The 12,837-nt window shown below is 36.8% G+C and overlaps 1 protein-coding gene across 1 annotated transcript in view; it reads left to right on the top strand.

Annotated features, from left to right (window-relative positions):
* sspo (SCO-spondin) overlaps nt 1-12,837 on the top strand; it is a 302,516-nt gene that overhangs the window by 14,833 nt on the left and 274,846 nt on the right. The window contains exons 8-11 of the mRNA XM_061964637.2: nt 2,226-2,361; nt 3,372-3,544; nt 8,620-8,838; nt 8,898-9,063. Coding sequence (XP_061820621.2) covers nt 2,226-2,361; nt 3,372-3,544; nt 8,620-8,838; nt 8,898-9,063 — 694 coding nt within the window. The remainder of the gene's footprint in view (nt 1-2,225; nt 2,362-3,371; nt 3,545-8,619; nt 8,839-8,897; nt 9,064-12,837) is intronic.

The raw sequence follows: 12,837 nt of genomic DNA, 5'->3' as shown, positions 1-12,837 counted from the left end.
GAATTTGAACAGTCATCTGTGGTCAGGAGAGGGGGGCAGAGCAGAAAAGAGATGGCAGATCAACTGGTCTAAAAGGGGGGTCTATTTAAAGGCTAGCGTATACAAATTAGTTTTAAGATGGGACTTAAATGCTTCTACTAAAATATTCTAAAAGGAAGTGAGCTCTTTACTAAATCAAGATTTAGAACAGGAGTGAGGGAAATACATATTTCAATCAAAGGTGTTAGTTTATGGAACAATCTTGACCGTGAAATAAAACAATCTAAATCTCTTACTATCAAAAAAAAAAATCATGACGAAAAAATATGACTTGGAATAAATTATTGTTTCCATGTTTAGTTATTTTGTTGTATGTTATAAACTATTTACAATCGACATGTTATAAAATAAATATGGCTAATCTTCTGAGTTGAACAACAAATGTTGTAAATGTATGAATAAGGGGCATATATTATAAGTTTTACTTCTTTCTGCTGCTTTTCATTTCATTATTTATTTTCAATGTTATTGTCAGGTTCGGTCAAAAATGGGACTCAGATGCAGAGTGGGGAACAATCCGTCAGGCAAATCAACATAGGCTATAATCTGACTAGTCGGCAAAAAAAGGTTCCACAAAAAGGAACAACCGAAAGGAGGAAACACAAAAACAATTACGAACTATACTTGGCGCAGGATATAATCTATGAAATTTATCATAACCAAAAAACGCTCCAAAAGGAGGGGGAAACAATGGCCATAAAACTTCTACACTGTATCTTATCTAAAAAAAGTAAACAAAAGGTGTCACTCAAAAAATTTAGGAAAAGGAAGAACTGTAAGAAAAATCTGAAAACTCACCACTTCGGCTGCAAAGCTAAATAACCAAAATCACTCTGCTGAGGAGGAGAAAAAGAAAACTCAAAATATCAACGAGCGAATTCAGGATCAAGATATTCAAACAAGAGACGACGCAAGGCTTGGACAGGAGCTAGAGAGGCACGAACAAACGAGACAATCTAGCACAGAACAAAGCGAGGCGTGGGCTTATAAGACCCATCCATGAGGGTAATGGGGAACAGGTGGAAACAATCAGGGATCAGGGATGACGTCAGACTGATGACACAAAAGGAAGGGCAAGTGACCTGAAACGAGAAAATAGTTACTTTTCAAACTAAAACATGCAATTCACGAGACAGAAAAAACCAAGACAAGAAATCCCTCCCCGCGGTGTGACAGTTATGTTGATTGTTTTTTGTTTGACCTTAAATAAATGAAAGAAAACAAACAAACAAACAAAAACTTTATTTTCCAATATTCAAACAGTGTTACTGTTCAAACTGTGTGTAATGTTACAGTGGCCAAAAATATTGAATATACTTGTTAAATAAAACATCCGCCTTGGAGAGCTACGTTTTCTTCTGAGGTGGTACATGGTGAAAAAATGTTTGAGAACCACTGCATTACTGTTTTACAAACATCAGCACTAGGGATGTCCGATAATGGCTTTTTGCCGATATTGTCCAACTCTTTAAATACCGATACCGATACCGATATCAACCGATACCGATATCAACCAATATATACAGTCGTGGAATTAACACATTATTATGCCTAATTTGGACAACTAGGTATGGTGAAGATAAGGTACTTTTAAAAAAAATTAATACAATTAAATAAGATAAATACATTTAAAACATTTTCTTGAACAAAAAAGAAAGTAAAACAATATAAAAACAGTTAGATAGAAACTAGTAATTAATGAAAATGAGTAAAATTAACTGTTAAAGGTTAGTACTATTAGTGGACCAGCAGCACGCACAATCATGTGTGCTTACGGACTGTATCCCTTGCAGACTGTATTGATATATATTGATATATAATGTAGGAACCAGTAATATTAATAACAGAAAGAAACAACCCTTTTGTGTGAATGGAGGAGGGAGGTTTTTTGGGTTGGTGCACTAATTGTAAGTGTATCTTGTATTTTTTATGTCGATTTAATTAAAAAAAAAAAAAAAAAAAAAAACCCGATGCCGATAATAAAAAAAACGATACTGATAATTTCCGATATTACAGTTTAACGCATTTATCGGCCGATAATATCGGCAGGCCGATATTATCGGACATCTCTAATCAGCACCATTGGGAACTACTTTCACAATAACAAAAATCATGTATTGCTATGATGATCTGGATAACCTTGTATTTGATCTTCTTTGCACATTCTATGTTTTGCACTCTGTTAGGATTATGTTGACAGAAAGCTTGTGGTAAGTGTGCGCTGTGGCGAGTGCACATCTGGAGGAGGAGGAAGAGCGACAGGCTGTCTGAGAGAAATGTCAATCACTGCCCTTCGCACCACAGTCACCATCACAGACACTGGTAAATTTGTTCAATCCCACCCATTAATCAAACCTTACTGACTTAGTTCAAACCAGCAACAGAAGTAATGTTTTCATTCTTTATGTGTTTATAGCATCTTTTATGTGTTCTGTGTTCGAATCAATTGCCAAAATGAAATATTGACATAACCGGTACTTTAATTAATCCCATGTTTTTTTTTAGTTTGTTTTTTATATTATAAACTATCTGTACAAAACATTGTAGCTTTCTGTTACAACTGACAAAGTTATTTAGTGAAATATTTATAAATTTATCACACCAATGATTAGTGAGTCGTATCTTTAAAACAAACAGTTTTGTACTCAAACATGTGAATGTCTCTCTAACGCACAGGTGTCAAACTCTAGGCCCGGGGGCCAGATTTAGCCCGCCACATCATTAAAGCGGCCCGCGAAAGCCCTGAAATAATATGAGTCAATAAAGCATTTTATAATTTACTAAATGTAATCTTTTCATTGTGACAGACATAAATACATTTATTGCATGCTATTGAGTATATTTTAAACTTTATTATCTAATAATGCAATAAATATAATACTATTATTAATTTCAAACTTTTAAAAATTAAAACAAATTAAAACAGTTATTCCTCAAATTGTACACTGTAGAAATGACAATAGATTTTACAGTAAAAAAACTGGCAGCTCAGTTGCCAGAATTTTACAGTAAAAAAAACTATAGCACCGTGTTCCATTTACAGTAATATGCTGTAAAAACCATCGTAAATTTTATGGTGAAGTTGTGGCGACTCAGCTGCCAGTTTTTTATTTTTGATTGAAAAATAAAAAATGTTTTACAGTTTATGTAAGACACATATAATAATCAAATGCACAGCAATTCATTTTATAATATCATAAGGTGAATTATTTTCTATTTATAAATTATATACGGTTACAAGCGGCCCTCTTAGGGCAGCCTATACTGCGATGTGGCCCTCAGTGTAACCGTGTTCGACACCCCTGCTCTAACGTGTACTTTGATAATTCCAGGGGGCGTGACCCTAAATGGGCAAAGGGAGCTGTTGCCCGTGGTTACAGGAGACCTGGTAGTGCGGAGGGCGTCTTCTTCTTTTCTCCTAATCCAGACCTTTGGAGCTCAGCTCCTCTGGCACTTAGATGGACCTCTCATCATCATCACCCTGCAGCCTCACTTCACCAACAAGGTGGTCTTCAGACTATACTGTACATTTAGGGTGTGATCTAAAAAAGGTGTTTTTGTGTCGATATTTTGTACGTTTTGTGCAAACTAGAACAGCTACGCCTGAATGGTCGCAATCGTTTTGGCAAAAAGAAGGCGATCAGTGCAAAGACAGACGGTGAAGAGAAAGATTGCATTTTAGCATATTGGAACTGTCAGAACTAAAATTATTAGACGTACAGGTGAAACTTAAAAACATTTGAATATTGTGCAAAAGTTCATTCATGTCAGCAATTCAACTTTAAATGTGAAACTAATATGCGATATAAACTCATTACACACAAAGTGAGATATGTCAGGTCTTTGTTATAATTTTGACGATCATGGCTTACTTGCAGGTTTTCATAAGCTGTAAGCCATAATCATCAAAATTGTATCAAAAAAAGGCTGACCGTCTTTTTCGGACTATAAGGCGCACTTAAAATCCTTTCATTTTCTCAAAACTCGCCTTATAACCCGGTGCGCCTAATGTACGGAATCATTTTGGTTGTGCTTACCGACCTCAAAGCTATTTTATTTGGTACATGGTGAAATGATAAGTGTGACCAGAAGATGGCAGTCACACATACGAGATACGTGTAGACTGCAATATGACTCAAGTAAACAACACCAAAATGTTATATGTTCCATTGAAAATATAGAACATTACACACGGCGCTCAAAAATCTATCAAAATGTTTTAATACGAGTCTGGTAAACTATGTAGCCACACCACTTGATGGATTGTACTGTGCTACAACTTACGAGTATTATTATGGCGTGTGTATAAGGTAAGACATATTATCTGGTGTTTTGTTTCACAATATTATTCAAAAGCAACTTTTCTTACCTTCTGGTACCTGCTAAACTGTATTTGGGATCTGCATAAGTCCTGAAAATGTGCGTGCTTCCGCCTTTGTAGTCCGTGACGACACCGTAGTCGATAAGCTTCTTCTTTTTCTCTATCTTCTTGTTATGAGACATTCACCCTCCGCTGTTAGATGGATAGCTAGTATTTTATTGATTCCTTAAGGAGAGTTCCCTCAGGGAAATTTAAATTGCTATTTCTAATATAAAGTAGTGTCAAGTTACTTACTTATATCCAGAGGTGGGTAGAGTAGCCAGAAATTGTACTCAAGTAAGAGTACTGTTACTTTAGAGATTTATTACTCAAGTAAAAGTAAGGAGTAGTCACCCAAATATTTACTTGAGTAAAAGTAAAAAGTATGTTGTAAAAAAAATACTCAAGTACTGAGTAACTGATGAGTAACATACACACACATATCATATATATATATATATATATATATATATATACACACACACACACACACACATATATACATATATATACACACATATATATATATATATATATATATATATATACATACATTGATATATACAGTATATAATTTATTTTATTTTTTTTGCCGTTTTTGTTTACATGCTAATAGTGTTTTAATGAATATACATGCATGTTTAACACATATAGATTCCTTTCTTTCATGAAGACAAGAATATAAGTTGGTGTATTACCTGATTCTGATGACTTGCATTGATTGGAATCAGACAGTAGTGATGACAAACGTCCACATTTTCAAATGGAGGAGAAAAAAAGTTCCTCCTTTCTGTCCAATACCACATGAAAGTGGTTGGTTTTTGGCATCTTATATGTCCAGCTTCCATATTCGTTTTTATACACTTTACAAGAAATACATTGGCGGCAAACTCCGTAGCTTGCTAGCTTGTTTGCGCAGGCTTTCGGAGACTCTTATTTTGAAAGCGCAGGCGCGATGGAGCGGCACTTTTATTGTGAAGACAGGAACTGTGCAGTCAGTCTTTAGGCTTTTGACGGGGTGTACGGTTGAAATAAAAATTTTTCTTTTTTCCTTCACACTTTTGATTGATTGATTCGAACTTGTATTAGTAGATTGCACAGTACAGTACATATTCCGTACAATTGACCACTAAATGGTAACACCCCAATAAGTTTTTCAACTTGTTTAAGTCAGGTCATGTGACCCCCGGCTCTGTTTGATTGGTCCAACGTCACCAGTGACTGCATCTGATTGGTGGAACGGAGTGAACGTCACCAGTGACTGCATTTGTTGAAACGCAGGCACTATGAAGGTCTGTCTGACAGACCAAAACAAACAAAGCGTGCATTAACAGATCGATAAAAATTAGTAGCGAGCTGAATGTAGATAAAAGTAGCGGAGTAAAAGTAGCGTTTCTTCTCTATAAATATACTCAAGTAAATGTAAAAGTATGTTGCATTAAAACTACTCTTAGAAGTACAATTTATCCCAAAAGTTACTCAAGTAGATGTAACGGAGTAAATGTAGCGCGTTACAACCCACCTCTGCTTATATCCGTCAGTAAACTCGCCATAAAACATACCGGTGTAGTGAGTTTACATTATTCACCCAAGGAACTTTAGTTCTTAGAGAGTTCCGGTCGGACTGTTTTTCACGGGACACATTTCCAGCGTTGTTATTGCACGAGTGAGCCACGGATGAGAAGATGCTGCTCTGTTATTGATTTAAGTAAAGTCTGAATGTCATTAAAACAATTATCTCCATCTCTTGACACTTCTTCCACTCCCGTCCTTGCACGCTACACCGCTACAACAAAGATGATGGGGAGAAGACGCTGCCGAAGGTGAGCCACATAAATAAGACCGCCCACAAAACGGCGCATCCTGAAGCGACTGTTAGAAAGCGGCTTGAGGATGATCTATAAAACATAATCTATGGAACATTTTGACCAAAGAACCACCATTACATGTTATGTAGACCACAAGGAAGTGTTCTCAATTTAGAAAAAAAATAATAATAATAATATGACTCTTTTAATGCGACCTATTATCCGGTGTGCCTTTTGTATGAAAATAAACCTGACTAGACTCGCTCATTGGCAGTGCGCCTTATAATCCGGTGCGCCCTATGGTCCGGAAAAAAAGGTAAACTATTTTGTGTTGCATGATGAGCCTATGTCATATTTTAGTTTCACCATGTACATTTAATAGCTGCAATACACAAACATTTTCACGATATTCAAATATTTGAAGTTGCACCTGTATCTTCTACCCAGCAATTACATTTTTGAACTGCTGGATGACTTGACGCTGGGGTGCTTGAATCTTGTGTCACTAGGAAGATTTCAAACTGTAAATGCCGACCCGCCCACTCTGCGCACCACGCTGATAGTCCCTCCCAGTCTCCATCTCTGGAAGTGCACGAAATCGTGCACGAGAGCTATGTGCACACACGCAGAGGTTGTTGAATTGCATCGAAGGATCCGCTATTTTTTATTTTGTATTTTGTTGAAAACACGTCGCCACGCAAAAGTATAAACATAAAATAAATTAAAATGGAACATTAGATTAACTCTCGAGAAGGAAAACAGCCACTTGCACGTGCAAAGTTAGTCCAAGACTGGCCTGAAGTGTCCTCCATCTTGAATATGCCGGACCAAAATTTATTTGAGCTTTTGCTCTTATTTGTTTTTTTAGACAACGTCTTTCTTTTCTTCCTCTGATTTCCTCTTTTTTTTTTTTTTTTTTGCATTATATTCTGTAACAGCAAGCGCAGGTATTGCGATCTTTCCAGGTGGGTGTTCGGCAGCCATGCTTTACTGCAAACAAGTTCGCCCGGTGCACGCACTTCACTATATATCGCCAATGAGGCGGATCTTTTGTGGACTCTGATCACCCCTCCTTTCTCTAAATCCTGTGATTGGATCTGGAGGGGTTGACCGCCAGGAAGATTTTGTCTTCCGGGGTTTTATTTACTAAAACACTTAATTATAAGGCACAGACATCACACAGACATATAATTTTTTTCAGAAATTATTACTTTTATGTTATACTGTATGACGCTAATATGATATACCGTATTTTTCAGACAATAAGTCGCAATTTTTTTCATAGTTTGGCCGGGGGTGCGACTTATACTCAGGAGCAACTTATGTGTGAAATTATTAACACATTACCGTAAAATATCAAATGATATTATTCAGCTCATTCACGTAACAGACTAGACGTATAAGATTTCATCGGATTTAGCGATTAGGAGTGACAGATTGTTTGGTAAACATATAGCATGTTCTATATGTTATAGTTATTTGAATGACTCTTACCATAATATGTTACGTTAACATACCAGGCACGTTCTCAGTTGGTTATTTATGCCTCATATAACGTACATTTATTAAGCCTGTTGTTCACTATTCTTTATTTATTTTAAATCGCCTTTTAAATGTCTATTCTTGGTGTTGGGTTTTATCAAATAAATTTCCCCAAAAAATGCGACTTATACTCCAGTGCGACTTATATATGTTTTTTTTCCTTCTTTATTATGCATTTTCGGCCGGTGCGACTTATACTCCAGAGCGACTTATACCCCGAAAAATATGGTATACAGTATTTATTTTTTTAGTTAAAGAATATAACTCAGGTACCCCAGCTTCAAGGGTTGATTTGGAGCCAGCAGACATATGGCTTACTTACGAAAAAACGTTTTCCAGCATGCCTTTTTTCACCCCCTGAGTCATTTCAGCACCATCCCAGTTAATGCCGATGTTCTGTAAAAAATTGCGACCCATAAAAATTTGCTGACCAACGTTGCTGACCTTGTGCACTCATGCGCAACAATGCTAAAACTGTCTTTGAACAAAATAACCATGGCAATTAGGGTAAAAACTATGCTCGATTGTTGTTGGGTTTTTTTTTAACCTAAAATCCATGGCGGGTTGTTTGTCTACTCTAATGCTTCACAAATATTTTCTGTTGCGTTACTGTTCATTTTTAGTCATATTAAATATAACATAAAATTTAAACCGTGCATTTTTTAAAATGTAATTATTGCTTTTTAACACGGAAAAATATCTCTTTGTTTTTTAATTTTATTTATGTGAATTTAAAACGAAAATTCAAATGACGAAAAATACACTGACTGTCCGTCCAACTGATAAAAGCGTATTAAAAGAGTGCCTCAGAAGTGGTGTCCGATATTTCAGGACCGTTAAAAGAAGTAAATTGTGTGTTTTATATTGAAGGTGCGCGGTCTATGTGGAACAATGACCTGGAACCAGCATGATGACTTCATGACCCCAGAAGGAGATGTAGAGAGCAGCGTCTCATCTTTTATTAGTAAATTCACCACGGAGCACTGCAGCCTATCCGGAGTAGCACCTCAGGACGCCTGCACTGCTTATACCCAGAGGAGGAACTATGCTGACTCTGTGTGCTCCATCATTCACAGCTCAGTCTTCCAGGTCTGTTTGCACTTTGTGTGCTGTAACTAGCAGCTTCTTATGCTCTACCGCTCTTTTAGGCATGTCACGATGTCGTGGACAGGGAGCCTTACTTGCGCCTGTGTCTGTCAGAGGTGTGCAACTGTGTGACCCAGGAGTCCTGTCACTGCACCGTGCTCACTGCCTACGCCCGACACTGTGCCCAGGAGGGCATCGCCGTCCAGTGGCGCAACCAAACCTTCTGCTGTAAGTCATTCTAACTTCTAGAGCTGACGGAATTTGCTGTCATGATCAGTGTTCGGACAATTACTTATAAAAAGTGATTATTATAGTTACCAAAAAAGTAATTGAATTACTAATGTAATCACTCTTTAAATTTTTGTATTAATTAATTAAATTTAAATAATGTACCGCATTTTTCGGACTATAAGTCGCAGTTTTTTTCATAGTTTGGCCGGGGGTGCAAATTATACTCAGGAGCGATTTATGTGTGAAATTATTAACACATTACCGTAAAATATCAAACAATATTATTTAGCTCATTCATGTAAGAGACTCGACGTATAAGATTCATCGGATTTAGCGATTAGGAGTGACAGATTATTTGGTAAACGTATAGCATGTTATAGTTATTTGAATGACTCTTACCATAATATGTAACGTTAACATACCAGGCACGTTCTCAGTTGGTTATTTATGCGTCATATAACGTACACTTATTCAGCCTGTTGTTCACTATTCTTTATTTATTTTAAATTGCCTTTCAAATGTCTATTCTTGGTGTTGGGTTTTATCAAATACATTTCCCCAAAAAATGTGACTTATACTCCAGTGCGACTTATATATGTTTTTTACCTTCTTTATTATGCATTTTCGGCCGGTCCGACTTATACTCCGGAGCGACTTATACTCCGAAAAATATGGTAATTAATTACTAGAGGAAGTAATTTAATGCGTTGAGACATGCCATACACAATTGTGAGTAGTGTTGTCCCGATACCAAAGTGTGTTTCGATACTTTTCAGTACTTTTTGATACTTTTCTAAACAAAGGGGACCACGAAAAATTCCATTGTTGGCATTATTTTAACAAAAAAATCTTAGGGTACATTAAACATATGTTTCTTATTGCAAGTTTGTCCTTAAATAAAATAGTGAACATACAAGACCGGTAATTGTCTTTTAGTAGTAAGTAAGCAAACAAAGGCTCCTAATTAGTCTGCTGACATATGCAGTAACATATTGTGTCATTTTCCATTCTATTATTTTGTCAAAATTATTAAGGACAAGTGGTAAAAAATTAATTATTAATCTACTTGTTCATTTTCTGTTAATATCTGCTTGCTTTCTCTTTTAACATATTCTATCTACACTTTTGTTCAAATGTAATAATCACTTATTTTTCTGTTGTTTAGATACTTTACATTAGTTTTGGATGATACCACACATTTGGGTATCAATCTGATACCAAGTCATTACAGGATCATACATTGGTCATATTCCAAAGTCCTCATGTGTCAAGGGACATATTTCCTGAGTTTATAAACATTATATAAATAAAAAAAAAACGAAAGAAGATGTGATGCCAAAAAATATCGACGTAATCATAGTACTATCGACGAGATACGCTCCTGTACTTGGTGTCATTACATGGATGTCAGGTGTAGATCCACCAATGGCGTTTGTTTACATTTTGGCGCCGGTGAGCTACGGTGTGTAGTGAAGCATGTTTGCTATTCCTCGTCCTGCAGGGATGACACTTGTAAGAAACTTACTTTATTTGTCGCCATGGAGGCGAGGATTAGTGATTTAGAAGTAGCTACAACACTGAATGGATGGACTTTAGCTGCTAGCGAGCTAGCCATGTCTTAAAGCACCTCTTCCTGAGGGCCTTTCAGTGTTATAACTTCACCTTTATCGTTAGTTTTTAAGCCAAAATGCGTCCGTTCTCCCTTTTCTGTCTACACACTGTGTCTGCTTGTAAGTACTCTGTGATTGTGCGCTACCGAACATAAAAAAGCAATGACACGACATGACGACGACAGGGGGCAGGGGTTTGGGGGACCGGTACTTTTTAGAGGCGGTATAGCACCGAATATAATTAATCAGTATCGCGGTACTATACTAATACCGGTATAGTTGAGAGACATTTCATGAGAGCAGAGTGTGTGTGTGTGTGTGTATGTGTGTGTGTGCCTGTAAAAGACGGTGACTGTTGCCAAGTGTCGTGTGATTGCTTTGAAAGTGCGCTGAGAGCAGTATTTTAGCTCAGCTGTGTTGGTTAGCTTAATAATAATATTAATAATAATGGATTAGATTTATATAGTGCTTTTCTAGACACTCAAAGCGCTTCACAGAGAAGTGAGAACCTATCATTCATTCACACCTGGTGGTGGTATTCATTCACACCTGGTGGTGGTAGCTAGGTAAGCTTAGTAGTTTACCAGTAATGATGGCAGCTCTGTTGAATTTTTTCACTGGATTGTGTTAATAAAGATATAGTTAATAAAGAGATTTAATGTGCTTCCATAGCTGTAGTCTCCTTGTCCATAAAAGGGTTATTGTAGGAGTGCAAACTTGTCACTTCAGTCACTGATTTGTTCTTCATTATTCCCTCATAGTAGTGATAGGAGTATGTGTGCGCGTGCGCGTGTGTGTGCGTGCGTGTGTGTGTGTGTGTGTGTGTGTGTGTGTGTGTGTGTGTGCACTTAGTCTACATGTTTGCTGTGTGATGTTTGTGATGTTGTCTTTTCCTATTTAATATAAAATTAATTTTAGTGTGCTCTCTGGTTGTTGCTTTCAATAGTAAAAATCTACCTCCTCCATTGAACTTAATGTACTTCTGACGCTGTCTTGACTTTCAACCAAATCAAATGTATCGGTAACAGCGTTGTAACGTACGTAAAAGTAATTAATTAGATTACTCGCTACAAGTAATACTACCGCCGTTATTTTTGTAACAAAGTTTTTCCTAACACTGGTCATGATACGGTGGGACCTGCTTATGTTGACGACCTGTTTTTGTCGAGCAACTCATCAAGTCCTTGTCCATTATGTTCTGCTTATGTATAAAAAGTGCTCTTAAGTAGATGTCAACATAAATGGTCGACCACTTTTGTCGACATACAATTAGAGCCCCAAAGAGGTAATTCAGAGGAACTGAAGGTTCAAAATTGGGACCCGAAACAGAATGTATTTTTTACAAAAATTAAATATAATTTTTTGCATTTTTTGTACTTGTGGGAAATTAATTGTTAATTTTTTTTTTTTTGGTGCAATATAACACATTTGACAAGCATTCACATGTTAACTGTTAGCTAATGATATTAGCATGCTAGCACGCTATGTTAGCATGCTCACTTTTATAACCAAATTTTCAGCCCTACACCTTAATTATGACGTATATAACTTGGTACTTGACACGTGCTAACATTAGCATGCTAACTTTTATAGACAATCTTTCAGCCATACACCTTAGAGTCATACAGTATAACTTGGTACTTGATACATGTCAACTGTTAGCACGCTAACGTTAGGATCTCAGTTCGGCTTGTGCTTTTCGGCGGATGCGCGTTTCCGTTGCTTCCGCACATCAGCATTCACACGCAATTGTGACCCACCCATAATGTGTCACATTTTTGTGTTGATATATTTATTTTATTTTATGGTTTGAATTCGTTTTTGGAGCTGTCATTCCACATTTATCAATATTCACATTGGTCAGTAGGGGGCAGCAGGGCGTTTCTTCCCAATTGAATGCGATCACCTACAGACCGGAAGTGTCTTGTCATTCTGACGAGAGCGACCAGTCTGTGACCAACTGAAACGTTCTGTGTGCTTATTTCCTCCTGTATAACAGGTTAGTTTTGGTAAAACAACTCACTGAATAATATCCATGTTTTTTTCTAAGTTTAAGTACACATTCTAATGGTGGAGCCTAACTCTAAAGTGTTTGTGAGTTGTAGTTTGTATTTGTGAATGAATCCGGTGCACAGCTGTATTAATCAATACAAAATGGCGA

This window comes from Nerophis lumbriciformis, linkage group LG07 (genome assembly GCF_033978685.3).
Source record: "Nerophis lumbriciformis linkage group LG07, RoL_Nlum_v2.1, whole genome shotgun sequence".
Lineage (NCBI taxonomy): Eukaryota > Metazoa > Chordata > Actinopteri > Syngnathiformes > Syngnathidae > Nerophis > Nerophis lumbriciformis.
Note: the sequence above shows the minus strand (reverse complement) of the source record. Positions and strands in the feature narration are given on the sequence as shown.